Source organism: Agelaius phoeniceus, chromosome 12, assembly GCF_051311805.1.
Source record: "Agelaius phoeniceus isolate bAgePho1 chromosome 12, bAgePho1.hap1, whole genome shotgun sequence".
Lineage (NCBI taxonomy): Eukaryota > Metazoa > Chordata > Aves > Passeriformes > Icteridae > Agelaius > Agelaius phoeniceus.
The window spans coordinates 15,025,332-15,039,596 of NC_135276.1; the positions used below are offsets into that span (position 1 = coordinate 15,025,332).

General features: G+C 44.5%; 1 protein-coding gene across 4 annotated transcripts in view; it reads left to right on the forward strand.

Annotated features, from left to right (window-relative positions):
* PLEKHG4 (pleckstrin homology and RhoGEF domain containing G4) overlaps positions 1 to 14,265 on the forward strand; it is an 85,327-nt gene that overhangs the window by 35,684 nt on the left and 35,378 nt on the right. For all 4 annotated transcript variants that reach the window (XM_077185034.1, XM_077185035.1, XM_077185032.1 and 1 more), the window contains exons 7-10: positions 1,437 to 1,523; positions 3,292 to 3,408; positions 5,600 to 5,698; positions 6,591 to 6,739. In XM_077185034.1, the coding sequence (XP_077041149.1) occupies positions 1,437 to 1,523; positions 3,292 to 3,408; positions 5,600 to 5,698; positions 6,591 to 6,739 (452 nt within the window). The remainder of the gene's footprint in view (positions 1 to 1,436; positions 1,524 to 3,291; positions 3,409 to 5,599; positions 5,699 to 6,590; positions 6,740 to 14,265) is intronic.

The window sequence follows — 14,265 nt, forward strand, 5'->3', positions numbered from 1 at the left end:
AGGGATTGTGTAAGAAAAAATTTGTTTAGTACCATCAGCAGTCTTGAAGTTGTGTCCAGTCTTCTTTCTTCAGTACTTTCTAGCAGATAAATTCAGAGCTGGTGATACAGCTGTAATATCTCCCCATCCTCTCTTCAGTATTTGCCTAATGCAGCCTAATTATGTAATAAATCCTTTTTGGCCTTTTAATCAGTGTTCAAATAACAGTGAAAGTGTGAATAATTTACTGGAGAAATTTACAATTTAGAAACCTCTCATGGTTTTGGAAGGTGTTTCAGTTGGGGTTTTTTTGCTCTCTGTTTAAAAGGATCATGTTTTAGGGGTGGATGAGAGAAAGGCCTTTTTCCTCTGTTCCGGGATCTCTGCTGCTACTTTCACTTGCAGAATTTGGGCTCCTTGTGTTTGCCTTGTTTTTTAATTGCTGAACTGGGTCCAGTGTCAGGTTAGGTCATTCAGTCTCTGTTGGTCCACTTCTCTCTGTACTCTGGCTCTGCTGCTCCTGGCAGATATTTAACCCTGCTCACTGCTGGAGCTGTTTATTTAAACAAGTTTCCTTTGCTGCTGTGACCTGCTGTGTGGCAGGTTCCTTCCAGCTCGAGCAACACCACAAAGGATTTGTTGCTTGACAATTCCTGAGATCTTTGCCGAGGCAAAGACCATATAGGAGACATCAAAATGGGATGGCTCTTGTTTAATCATGTGGCACAACAGCTTTAATGGCTCTTCTCCTTGCTTTCCTGGTCCAGGCATCACATATGTAGGGAATCCTGTCTCCATGGTCTGGATCTTTCTGCCATGCTTCCCTCTTCCTACTGTTTTTCTCTCTGCCTGTTTCTCACTTCCCTGTAGAATGCTTCTGTAATGGGAGAGCTGCTCCTGGATCACTGAGTTTGAACTACAGCTGCCAAACATCCCTTGTATTTGGAATTTCTGTCAGTTTAACAGTAGAAACAGGATGCAAGTACTTGACTGTAAATTGGCAGTAAGTAGAGACAAGATGATGTTTTTGGCACTGGATTGGGGGTGGAGGGGGGAAAGCCACTTCCTTTCAGTTAGGTGAAGTGACCAGTAGAGTTATCAGGAAAAAACTTGGACATGGAACATGGTTTAGTTTTTTTTAAGTTCTGTTTTGTTTTTTTTTTTCCCCTGATTCACTTCCCTGTGCAGAGGGCAGAGCTTCTTTAGTACAGCCAACATCTGACCTTTTCCATTGCTTCCTTAAATATTGCAGGACTAGTTGATCTGAAGCAAACTAGCTTAAAGACATCACCTTGATATTTTGTAGACTGGTCTTCCTTAATTTCTGGTGAATGCCTTCTAGGCTTTGTAGATGCCTTTGAAGGATAAATTGCAAACTTTCTATGAACCTGTTGTGGTATATTCTCCTTAGTATCCAAGGCAGATGACTAATGGATTTGTGCTCTGTTCTGTTGTAGGAGATGGATCCTCACTGTATTCATGGAGTCCTGCTTCTGGTTGAAAAAGATCTGACTTTTCGGATGGAGAAGCCACCAGCAGGACAGGTAATGGAACCATTTATCTGGAGTTTGCTTGGCCACTCCTGATATCCTTTATTTAACTGTCCAGACAGCAAATTCCCTGTCACTGATGTATGTTCATTCTCACATGAAATTTCCACAGGTATCCTCCCTGTTTTGTGGCTGTGGTCTCTATGTGTGTGGTATTTACTGGGTTGTAGTGTTTCTGTGAGCTGAACAGATCCCTGTCCTGCTGTTTATTGCCACGCCCATCAGTGACATTTGCACCACAATTACGTCAGTCTGCTGGGGACTCAGAACACAGGGGGTTTGTTGGGAACATGGATAACTGTCTGGAGGAGCTCTGCACAATTAGAGATGCTTTTCATGTTCTCCCATTAACAAGTGGGGAAATGTGTGGTCAGGAAGAGATCACATTATGCTAAATCCTGAACTCCACCTTTGAAAGTGCCTGTTGCTTTCCTGGATTTTGCATCTCCTCTGTTTCCTCTCATACCTGCTGCTGCCAGTGGCTGAGAGACTTCTGCAAGAAGGGGAAGATGAGATGGGCATTTGTGTGAGGTTCCCTTTGTAGCTTGAAATATCTGGAAAGACCAAGAGGAGGAAAAGTTACCACAACATCACTGAACTCCCCCACTAGAAGTAAAATTGTCTTGCTATTCTATAGCTGTATAAGAAATGTAGGCTCCCAGCCATGCTGTGGTCAGCAGACTTCATCTTAGTCCTCTTCCTGTGCTCCAAGACTGTTGCAAGCTGCAAGAATTATGTGCCTGATGAAGCTCTGTAGGTTTCAGAGCAGGCCAGGAGCTCCCTTTTGGCTCCTGTGGATGAAGATGTTGTGACAGGTGTCAGGTTTGCTGTGCATGAGGTGTGGTGTCCCCAAAGGCTAAAGAATAACAAATGCTATTAGTCCATTTCCTTATTCCCCCCGTGTGGAAGAATTTGGAGTCAGAATGGGGGCTGCAGGCACGTGCATGCAGGGAGAGTTACAGAAGACATTAAACACATTGAACAAACACAAAGAGTGTAGGAGGGAACAGAGGAAAGGCTGATAAACACATGGGCATGCAGGAGGAATTGGAAGCATCATCACAATTTTGTAAGGAGGTAGAAACTTCACACTGTATGTGTGTAGGAGTTAAATGTCTGCACCTGAGTTTGTGTCTGGGCTGGCTTCCATGTACCTGCAGGAGCACTTGTTGCTCTGGTGAGTGTAGAAATGCTCTGAGGTCCTACAGATGTGAAGAGGGCAAGTTACCTGTGCCAAGCTCCAAGAAACTCTTGGAGCAAATAGCTGCTGTGATGAGTGGAGGAGAGCTGAGGGCAGGGCAGAGGCTGGTCTGTTAGACTCTTTTATAGGAAGTAAGATGGGGAAGCTGGGGGCTAGATTTAACCTCCCAGATTCTCTAAACAGATGCAAATCACAGCACAACTGTGGGAACATATGAGGGAGTTGCTCTGCTTACACCAGGAGGTGCTGGCTCTGGAGAAGGCTGGCTGCTGCCAGACTTCCATCACAGATGTTCTGCCTGGTGAAACAGCATGTTGTGGCCTGCATTCCTTCAGGGTTTGCCCACTGAGCTGTTCAACAAGCTGCTCTAAGATTGAATTTTTGTTGGGTTTTTTTCCCCTTCATATTGTGATATTGCAGCTACACACTCCATGCTGTGCTTCGGTGCAAGACAGAGAAAGAAATAATAGATTCTGCCTTTTGTTAACCTTCCCCTCTTCCTCCAGTACTCACACCCTAATACAAGTGAGCTTTTTTCTTTTCCTTTCTATTCCTGTGCAGTTTGAACTTCTCACCTCCATGAAATCCCTCCATAAGCACATAGACAGCTCCCAGCTGCCTCTGGAGCTGGAAGGGACCTTTCCATACTGCCACCAGAGCTGGCTGAGCTTCCGCAGGGTGAGTACAATGGCCTGTGTGCTTTGGTGTCTGAGAGAAGCATGGTAACAGATGGGAGCAACAGGAACCTGTCAACAGCTGAACCTACAAGCATTAAAAGACAATTTTCCTGTAAAGCTGTGAATGCAAATGAATCTCTGGTATCAAAAAAAAAAAAGCTAATACTGTCTTCATAAGATGAGTACACACTGTGGTCTTTTGGCATGACTGCAGGAACTAAAGTTTTAGTTTTTTACTCGTTTGCTTGAACTGCATTAACTCTTTCTATTCTTTCTTGCCTTCAAAATATGGTCAAATCTGAAATGGAATCCTGTCTTGTGATACACAAGTGGCTCTTGAGTTAGACAGGAGGTCAGACATCTGAAACTAATCTCAGCAGAAGGTGTTGGTACCATGTTGCCATTGGACTCATGATGAAGAACCTGATTGTAATAACAAATTAAATCTTATTGATTTTGGAGCAAGTTCCCAAATCAAGCTATTATCTCCTTGGTAATATCTGAAGTCCTTGCATGAGTGAGATTTGGAAGTTCTGGATAATCAGTTCAGAATTCTTCTTCTAGGAATATCTTTTACTTGCAAGCAGCAGGGTATGTGCAGACTGCCAGAAACCTGCAGGGGTGGCATCCATGGCACCAATACCCAGCTCTGTGTGCACTTGTGCTGTGGAGGGAGCCTGAGTGCTGTCAACCATGTGCTTGTTGAATCTTTAAAAGCTCTATTGAGTTATTTGGCACACCAAGACTAGACAGGATTAAATCTCTGTAAATCTGCACACAAGCTGGCTGTCTTCATGTTGAGTTTGCTGACCCTGGTGGTTGGCAGAATTGTCACCTCAGCTTCCAGTGGTCTTTTGGCTCTGACCTTGCTACCCAGAGTGCCATGATTAAGATGTCACAGATAGCACCACTCTGGTGCTGGTGGTAGGCTTCAGAAGATAGGCTTGGCATGTGCCAAATGTTAACTTATTTTTTCCAACTTACATCTAAAAGTACTTGTATGAACCTGTGCTGATGCAGTAGAGGTACAGAGGCCTAATCTGTGCCAAGGATTGACTTGGAGAACTTAGAGAAGTTGAAGTTTATTTGGCAGTGACAAAGCAGAGAAACTTTGCAAGAAGTAATGGATTAGTTTAATGGACAGAGTTGAGAATACCTTGAGAGCTGAGGTGCTCTGTGTGTGCAGAAGGGTAATTCATGAAGGAAGCACCATAATATCAGGCTATTTCTTGTCTTGGCATGTAAAACATTACCAAATGGAGTTAGTATAGGAATCATTCTGTATGGAATGCCTGTTTATACTGTGTGTGATAATGACCCGTGTGCTCAGCTCCTTTAGCTCTGCAGCTATGTGGCAAACAGCATTTATTTCCTGTCTCAGTGATCTCACCTGCATCCTGCCTGCTAATCTGTCACTGCTGGCAGTGTTCCAGCACTCCAGGGGAGGAGGGAGTTCAATTCAGTAAAGATTCAAACAGCTGCTTTTTTGTTTTGTTTTAAACACAGTTATTTTGGAATAACTGTTTCTCCCTTCTCTTGATTTTAGTGGCTAGAAGGTGGCATCTGGCAGTATTCAGGCTTTGTATCATTAACTTTTCTAAAAAATAGTGCCTTACAAGCCCTTATGAAATGTTTGGACTTTTTTTTGTTTGTTTTTCTCCCTGCTTCCCCCCCACCCTGAAGAGCGGAAGGATTTCAAATTTGTCCATAGGTTAAGGTACTTAATTTTGGAAGCTTTCCAGTTTCCTAATCTTTAATTTACACTACTTTTAATACGAGGAGAAATTATTTAAAGTAGAAAAATTCCAAGTACTTGTTTTATGTTTTGTTTCTCTGAAATTTATGCAGTGTGATTCATCATCATGGAAAGTTACAAGAAATGCTAATGGAAGAATGTGAGACATAAGTGGACTAGTTTTTGGGTTTTTTTTCTGTAAAGCATGACCCATCCAAGCCATGAGTATGCAGCTTTCTAAGGTCTGCATAGAGGCCTTGGTCTAGTGTGATGCAGCTGAAGCTTCTTATGGGTTTCTCTTTGCTGATATAGTCTCACTGAATGATATATTTGAACCCTTGGATTAATGTGTTTGATCCTCTCTTGATTTTTGTACTCTGAAGCTTTTGCAAGCCCAGAAGACCTTTCCTGTCAGCCGTGAGACAATAATCTCTGCCTTGGTCTTTTCTTCTTGTAGAAGCTGGAATACTTGCTACAACAATGCCAGGGTGTTTGTGCCTTCCTTCAGGGAGCTATTAATAAAGTGGAATCCACAAAATTACCAGGAAAGGCTGAGGTAAGCATGTTGCTCACCTTGGATCAGGGGTGGACCTGAGACAGAAAGGAGCACGAGGCTGGATAGCTGCAGAAAAGCTGTAGCTTTGAATTTGCAAGCTGTAGTAGCAGGGTTTCCCAGTACTAGTAGGAGCTAGTCCAAATGAAGTGATAGAGGCTTCAGTGGGTTTGGAAGCTGATTGATTGTCTGATTCCTCAGAGTCACCCAGGAGATGTTTCCAGCTGGGCTTGTTGCTGATGGGTGCTAGCTCCAGCATTGGGGTGCATTCTCAGAGCTCTGTAGCTGGTACAAACTTGGGTGTGGGCAAAGTTTGGAAGTGGGCAAGAAGGGGAAGGGACAAAGAAACAAAGACCAAGCCTACGTGGTCACAAACCTTCTATTTCTCTTCTTGAGAAGCTGCTGTATCCCTGACATGGTAGGGAATTGCTGCCAGCTCTGCACTGAGGGTGCCAATAGTAAATGATGGAGGATATGGTAGTGGCCTTCCTGCACACATCTGTATCTCCACAAACCCTTCATGTGCACCTTGTCCCGAGGCTTGGAGCCATGCAGATCCAGGCTCCCAGAGCAGTAGGAGCTAAGTATGTGTGGGAAGCACGGCTGGAAATCTGTTTTTTCTATGCCCAGCAAATGAATGGAAAAAGAATTATGGGAATTGGGTCACAATTTTAGCCTGGTGGGGAAGGTATCAGGAGCATAAGGAGCACTGTTTATCACTTTAGACTTATCAGGCTGGAGAGAAACATTTATGGGAACCAACGTCCCCTTTTCCTAGAGTGGGCCCAGTGAGATGTGGTTTTGGTGTGTTTTGGTTTATGTTCCGGTTTTTGCCTGTTCCCTCATTGCCTGTAGATTGCAATATCTGCTCACCTCACTTTTGTGATCCCTCCAGGATGCAGCTGTGCTGCTGAGGAATTCAAGGCAGTTGATGAAGAATGTACTTGAAGATGCAAGTTTGGTCAGGGTGCAGCAGGAGGGCGGAGCGCTCCTCGCCAGACTGGGGAAGGAGGCGTCCTGTGTCACCCTTACCCAAGACTACAGGTGAGCCCCCAGACTGGGAGAAGAGGAGATGGGGATGAGCAAAAAACAGGTGCTGGGAGTCTCCCTGAGGTGCCCCATCGTTTCTGCAGGCTGGAGAACAGCTTTGTGTAGCAAGGAATTATGTTAAAAACAGTAAAGGTGAAACATGTAATGAATTTTATTCTTATCTTGATTGCTTCTTCCCCAGTCCAAAAACTAGTCCAGGTCAATTCACTTAGATGGTTCAACTTCCTTTTTGAAGCCAAATCAGACTTATCTTCTGTAGTGGAGAGAGAAGTGGATATTTTGGGTACCTGTGAAACACAAGCCTTAATTGATGATAGCAGTGATGAATGTTTAGGTACAGGCCATTATCGCTGCGTGATTTCCTAAGGCACTCCTTGTGCAAGGGGATTTCCAGGGACCTTAGCTGGGAGGAATGCTTGCTGGCTGAGGCAGGCTCTGATCTCCTGGCACATTGGTACAGTTTGCACAAACAAATACTCACTGCCCATTTGTGGGGTCGGTATGAGAAGCGAGGATTGAGAGAGCCCAGCTGTTTGACATCCCCAGGGCATTGCACAACTTGTGTTTGTGCTGTTAAAACACCTGAAGCCTATCAGCATGGGAAGGCCTCTGTGCTATGTGCTGTGCAAACAGCAAGGTAGAAAGGCAGCCTTTGCAGCCAGGAGCTTGCAGCTCACTGTGAGATAAGCACTGGCATGTGGGTGCAGGTGAGGGCACGGGGGGTGGCAGGGTGGTGTGGAATAGCTCTGTGCACCCACAGCCTTGCTCTGGTTCAATTCCATGTTGCCATCACAAGCTGGGAGGTTTGAAGGGAGGGAATCCAGAGAAGATAACAAAGTAGTTATGGAGTATCTCAACCAAACACTGTGAAAAAAACATTTCTCTTTTAAAATTCAGCAAGTGGATGACAGTGCAAGTTGCTGCCTGTCACTGGGAGAAGAGGATCGACATTTTGGTGCAGAGAGAGGAGCATGAGGGCAGGCTGTGTAACTGTTTCTGTTCCCTGCTTGCTGTGGCTCCTGTCAGCAGCTCTGGCAGACTATGCAGACACAGTTCTCTTGCTGAACTGGTGAAGTAATCTTGATGCAATTTTGGATTGAATTGCTACAGTATAAGCTTTTCATTCTCACATGACATGAGAAGCACAATAATGTGGGGTTTTGTGCTTTGTTTAGTTTTTTTAATTATTATTTATTTTATTTTAAGTAACATAGCAACTTTAGAGTTCTAGGAGAATGGGAAAATGTGCACGAGTTTTATGTTTTGTTTTGGTTTTAAGCTAAGCCTATATTTTTGTGCAGGGAAATGATCAACTTTGAAACCTGATCTGACAGAACCCCTAAGGATAATTTACTGCTTTGATTACTTTAGCAAGGGCAGGGGTGGGGGATACACACAGAATTCTTTGATTGTACAGTGCTTGATTGTACAGAAGCTGTGTAGCATATTCTCTGCTTAATTCAGGTTATATTCATTGTCTGCCAGTGTGAAAAGAGACTGTATGCCATGGCTCAAATACATGTGGCTTTCTCCAGCTTAAGGAGCATAACTGAATATAGCAGGAGAAAGTTATTCTTTTCTAGGCTGTGGAGTAGTTGCAGAAACTAAAATCCATGCAGTATTTAAATTTTCATCTAAGTTGGGGCAGAGGACTAAAGAAGTCCACTCTTCTTTGTTTCAGGATCCCTTTAAATGGGGAAAAGAGCTCTATCACTTGGCTAGAGAACTCTGTTTAAAGCACTGTTGGTTTTCGGTCCTCCATGGCTTTGCACTTACTCCTTTCCTATCTGATGTGCAGATATTCAAGGTTCTAAGCTCTGCTAATATTGTAAAGATTATGATTTTCAAAGGCTTCTTTAACAGATATGATCAAAGCAGGATAGAGACAAAATATTGCAACTGGCCAACTAAGCTATCATGGAGTGGCTAGTGATGTATGTAGGTCCAATATTTGATTTTCAGCTGGTGATATGTGAAAATGGAGCAGAACTCCCTTTGTGTGTGCACTCAGCAGGGCTTGTGGCACTGCTGCTCTGAACTTTGAATCGTAAAATCTTGATCAATGCTTAGCAGCCTAATTCCACACCCATTCTCCCAATACTTGAAATAAATTATTTACAAAAGCAAGTCAAATGGCTTTACTCTTCTAAGTCACCTTTGGCTCTTTTGTCTATTACGTGTCCCATTGTTGTTTTTTATTGTCTCGTGTGGTACAAAAGTCTGATAAAATAGTCATGACTGCCAGGACTTCTTAGTCATAAATTGAGGCCAGTTGTGAACAGGTGACTGTCTGAATATGCATGAATTACATATAAATAGAGAAGACAGTTTAAAGAGCAGTTTTCTGGACTTTTGGCTCCACTTAATTAAAATATGTCGACTACAAGTGGAGAACTAAAGTTAAAATTGTGATTTTTTTTTTTTAAGAATAGAGATGACAAGCCCATCTGCACCTTCACCTTGGGATTAACCAAGCAAGGGATTGACTTGGGGTTTTTTTCAGGCAATATATTTTTCTAGCTGTCACAGATGTCTTTGGTGCTATTTTGTGGTTTCATTTGGAAAAAGAACACCAGGAGCTGGTAAGAATAGAGATGGATGAACCCTTCTGAAAATGCCTGACCACAGGTTGGAGATAATAAGTTAAAACAGGCAAGGAAGCAGGCATGTAAGTGCAGTCAGATGTTATCTGCCAAATACCTTTCACAAGCACGAGGTAAACAAGAATTGTTGTAGTTTTTCTTTAGTAATGAAACTCTTCTCGTGGAATTGGTTGTGGAGCCTTCTCTGCTCGCTCTGACCTCCTGGAGAGCACAGCTGCCCTTTGGAGTGGCACAGAGCAGTGGGTCTCATTGCTGCTCAGGTCTGACCTGGGATTTGTGAGGCTTTGCTAAGCCAGTGGCACAGATTCCTTCCTGCAAAAGTTGAACTCATTCCATCAGAGATGTGGATATGCAGGAAGGATGTGTTGTGCTCCATCCATTTGTTTCTCTAAATCTAGTTGATTTGAGAGCTTCTGGGAGTCTTTCCTGGATGGTCTCATCCTGAGATGCTGTAGCACCACAGCAGTGGCTTTGACCAGTAACTGCTCCCATTGTGAGCTGACCAAGAGCCTTCATACTCCTTCCTCCACCAAGTACCACTGCAGAAGATAGCCTTACCCATCCAGCTGCTTGTCCACAAAAGGAAAGACAGTCTTCTCCAAGCAGGATGGCTGGAACTCTGCCTTCTCCCAGCTTAGGAAGGAGGAGCTCAGTTACCAGAATACACATCCTGCAGGCAGCTCATTGCAAGGAGTTGGATTAGGGGCTGTGGTGTGCTCAGCTGATCCCTCTGAGATCTCCCACCTCCAGCAAGACCAGGCTGAATTTGTCCTGGAGTTGGTGTGGGTGTGGCACTCATGAGCCAGTGTATCTTTGTGGCACCTCTTGAAGTGCTGTAATGGTAGGGCTGGCCACCCAGAGGTGCCTGGGGACTGCTGGAAGTGGCATTGCCACTTGCTCACTGTTGATAGATTTAAAGCCAGCACATTTGCCTTCACACCATCCACTGCTCTGAAGGCTCAGTGCTTCTCCAGGTCTGTTAGCTGAACTCTTTGAGGTTTTGCTGTCCCAGTCTTTCTGGGGATTGAAATGCAGAGCTGTTAGCCTAGCTGAAGTTCCTCTTGCTAAGTGTGGCCACATGTCACAGAGACCTCCATCACTTCAATGCTGTTAATACTTCTTTTTGCACTTTCAAAGAGGAATTTTTTAATAACAAGAGTTGTTTAATAAGGTACATAGAGTTGGTTAGCAGGAGTAGCTTTGGCTTCTGGCTATCTTGTGTAGTGATCACAGGCAACTCACTGAGCCAGCTGTGAAAAGTGGATTAATTTATTGCTGCTTCTGTAGTGGATGTCAAAAACTTACCGTTTATGATGGCAATGTCAGAGAAGCTGCCAGAAGCCAGGCAGCAGCAGTGGGAGCTCTTGCTGAGTGAGGCTGTGGTGTGGGGGTGGGCAGCAAGGCCAGGATCCTTTTAACCTGGTCTTTAGCCAGGTGTTTCTCACTGTTGTTCTCATTATTGTTACCCTTCCTGCATAGCCAACAGCTGGAAACGTGTGCTTAGACAAGTGCCCAGTGAATGCCTTTCATCCTGCAGATGTGTTATGAGTCACAAGTAGAGTAAAGAAGGTATAACCATTTTATATGAATATATAGATGGTTTTTAACCAGAATGCACCTGCCTGGCTCTACCACAGTGTTCTCACCATGGCACGGGAGTGGGATTGTGTCATGCTCTGCATGGTGATGGGCAAGATAGTCCCAAGGCTAGAGGTGAGAGCTGAAAGGAGAAAAACCTCAGATGGTGAAGGAATGATCATGTTGAGTGTTTGGCTTTGTGCACCAGGGAACCAGAATAAGCTTAATCTCTTCCCCCAAGCTCCTCATCTGAAAAGAATCTGTGCTTACTAGCTGTGAATAAGCAGCTTATAAATAGATGGAGGAGTGAATTCTCCTTTGTTTGCAGAAGGCAGTATAGTTAGTCTCTGTATTTTGAGGGTGGAGTGGCTAGAGCCAAGAGCTGGTTTTGTGAGCTGGCTATTTTTAGTGTGGCTTGGTGATCTAGTTGGAAGCCCTGGGTGGGGACCTGAGCTGAGCAGAGGGAATGGACAGTACAGAGCAGACTTCCTGAGCTGCCAGGTTCCTGGCGCTGGACCTGACTCAATTACAGTGACAGAGAGGGTGATCTTACAGCTAAAAGCCTCCATAGTTCATGTTCTGGCTTCCACACACACTACTGAGACTCTGCGTCTCCTTGAAGCTGTGGCTAGTTAACAATGAGGTGGGGTGTAGCTGTGTGGTGCTGCAGACCTCTTGTTTATGGATCTTCAGCAGGGCTCTTGCTAGTAGCAACTCCTGGGGTGTTGCAAGGCCTGCATGTGCCATTCTGCAAAGTGGTGTGTGAGCTCCCTGTGGTGGAAGTAAACCTGGATAATGTACAGGCTCTCTGCCCCTGCTGAGGGACTGCACAGCACTGTCTGAAGCTTGGGTCAGAGTCAGACTAAGCTGGTCATCCAAAATGTGGAACAGGTTGGGAGCAAGGGTAGTGGGGAGATAGGTGTCTGGTGTGTAAGTCCCAGTTTGGGCAGACTGAGATGGCTGGACTGCTTGGTTTGTAAGGTACAGCGTGTGCACTGTCAAACTGCCAGCTGCTGCCCATAGGCTGGTGGTCATAGCCAGGCAACTTACACTGGGAAAACCTTCCTGGAGGCATTATTGTCTTCTGCCATCCCCTTTCTGCTTTAGAGATGTGTATCTGCTGTGCTCTGTGTGTGCATGCTTCAGAAGATGCTAATGCTTGTGTCCCTCTCGCTGATGGCAATTGAGCTGGTGCCTGCCCATCTTCATTCCTCTCTGGGAGCTTTGGGAGCCTCTCACGCTACCACTTGCCACAGTGCACCCTCCTAATGTGATCTGTGAGAGGCACCCTTCAGTGCAGGGTCCTTTCCATGTTCCTCCTGTGGACCCAATCCTAAAACCCTGGGACAAGATGTGTACTCAGAATACCTTTGAAGGCAGATGAAAACGTGTGCTTAAATTCTGACCTCAGAGGCTGCCACGAGAGGCCTCTGTGCTGTTGCTGGTGACACAGAAGGTGCTGACGAGCACTAAGCCTTTGGCCGAGCATGGGTGGCTGTGCTCTTCCTGGGCCTTATTTGTTTGTGTCAGGTGGAGGGAGGAGCACAGGGCGACATTTCTACCCAAACACACGCTGTGCTACTTGGTATTCATTTTGGTTACAGTCTAACCTGTTCCCTCTGTTGGCGTGGTGGTTTTAGCCTGGTAAAAGGCACTTAGGCTCCCATTAAACAAATCTCGCTGCTCCGCACATAAAGGAGAGTGGAGCTGGGGCTGTTGTCATTCTGAGTGCATGAAGTGCTGTGAGACGTCAATTGTGGCATTTGCAGAGAGCTAAAAGATTGCAGAGTTCTGTCTAGGTAAGTTTTCATTGTCCTCTTGGGCTTTTTATAGATGATTCCCCTCAGCTCCCTTTCTGTTTTTCATTTTCTGCTTATGTCCTAAATCTTCTTGGATTCAGTGAGAATTTACCCAGAAGACTCCAGTTTTGCTTGTTTTTGTTTGCAATGCTTGTCATGCCAACAGGGCATTAGGTAATTAATGACACACTGTGTTTTATCTGTTTAAAAATATTATGGAAAAAAATGGCAAAAAGTTTCCAGTATAGGATGTTAGCTGAACTGCCTGACATTCCTGCCTTAGCCCAGGCTATCCCACAAGAACCATTTTTTATATAACTGTGTTGGGATAGATACTTCTGTTGCTGGGCTGGTTAATAGCACAGCTCCTACTATTATATGGATCATAGTCCTGAAAGTGGGCAAAAGGATATATCAGTGAAATAGGGATATGGCTTTAAATGAAGTGTGTATGTATTTGAGCAGGACATCTTGAAAGCCTGGTGGTCTCAGCTTCAGGAACACAGCTCTTAGACTGGTGCATTTGACCAGGATATAAAGTATAAACATAAGCAGGTTAATGTACATTAGACAAGGTTTGGAGGTAGAAATTGTTTACAGCTGGTAGAAAATCATATCTTGAGGCTCAGTGTTCCCAGAATGATGTTTCCAAATCCTATCCAAGGCTCCACTGCACTGGGAACTGTCCCCATAAGCAGGCTACTTTTTGGTTTGGGATTTATTATAATGGGGTTTTTTCCCAGTCAGTTTTATGGATCTTACTGGGATTTTAAATCAACCAGAGTCTGAACACAGTTTTATTGTATCTGAATGTGAGCCAGGCAGAAGAAAGAAACAAAGGTCACATCTTGGGACTGTGCTTGGACACTTATTTAACTGTGTGCATTGATCCCTTAGCTTTTAAAGGGATTTCTGAGTGTATTTCTGCTAAAAACACATTTAAACTAACTGAGCTCCAGAAGAGAATTCTCTTGGCAGTGTTGGTCTCCTGTGTTGCATTAATTGGATGGTTTTTACTTGATGGCTCCCAGGTCAGGTAACCTAGTGAGGAGGGATTCAGCCAGGTCTGTGGTCTCAGCTAGATCCACTGGGAACAGCCATCCCACAGGCAACTGCAGATTTGGTGTTTGACCTCTGTGCCTTTGTAAGGATGCTTCAGGGTTCTAAAAAATGTTCCCAGTTCCTCAGATACTTCAATCAGGGAATTGAAACCACCATGGCTATTTGTGTGCTGCAGAGAATAATCAGTCATATTTATTTAGCCGTATCTGCTTTAGCTTCACCATGGCTAGTTTGAATTTTAACCTCAGCTGCATGTGAAGCTCTCAGCTCAGAGAGCAGGACTGTGCATTGGAGGTTGACCTCCTTTTATAGGATCATTACAAACATGGCACTTATGTAGGTTGCTACCAAAATGCAGTAATGACCAAGAATGACATTTCTCATCCTGCAAAACATCCCTCAGGCACAGCACAGTCCCTGCAGACCTGGAAGGATTTCTTCCAGAAGCATTGCTCAGGATGTTTTAAATGATTTGTAG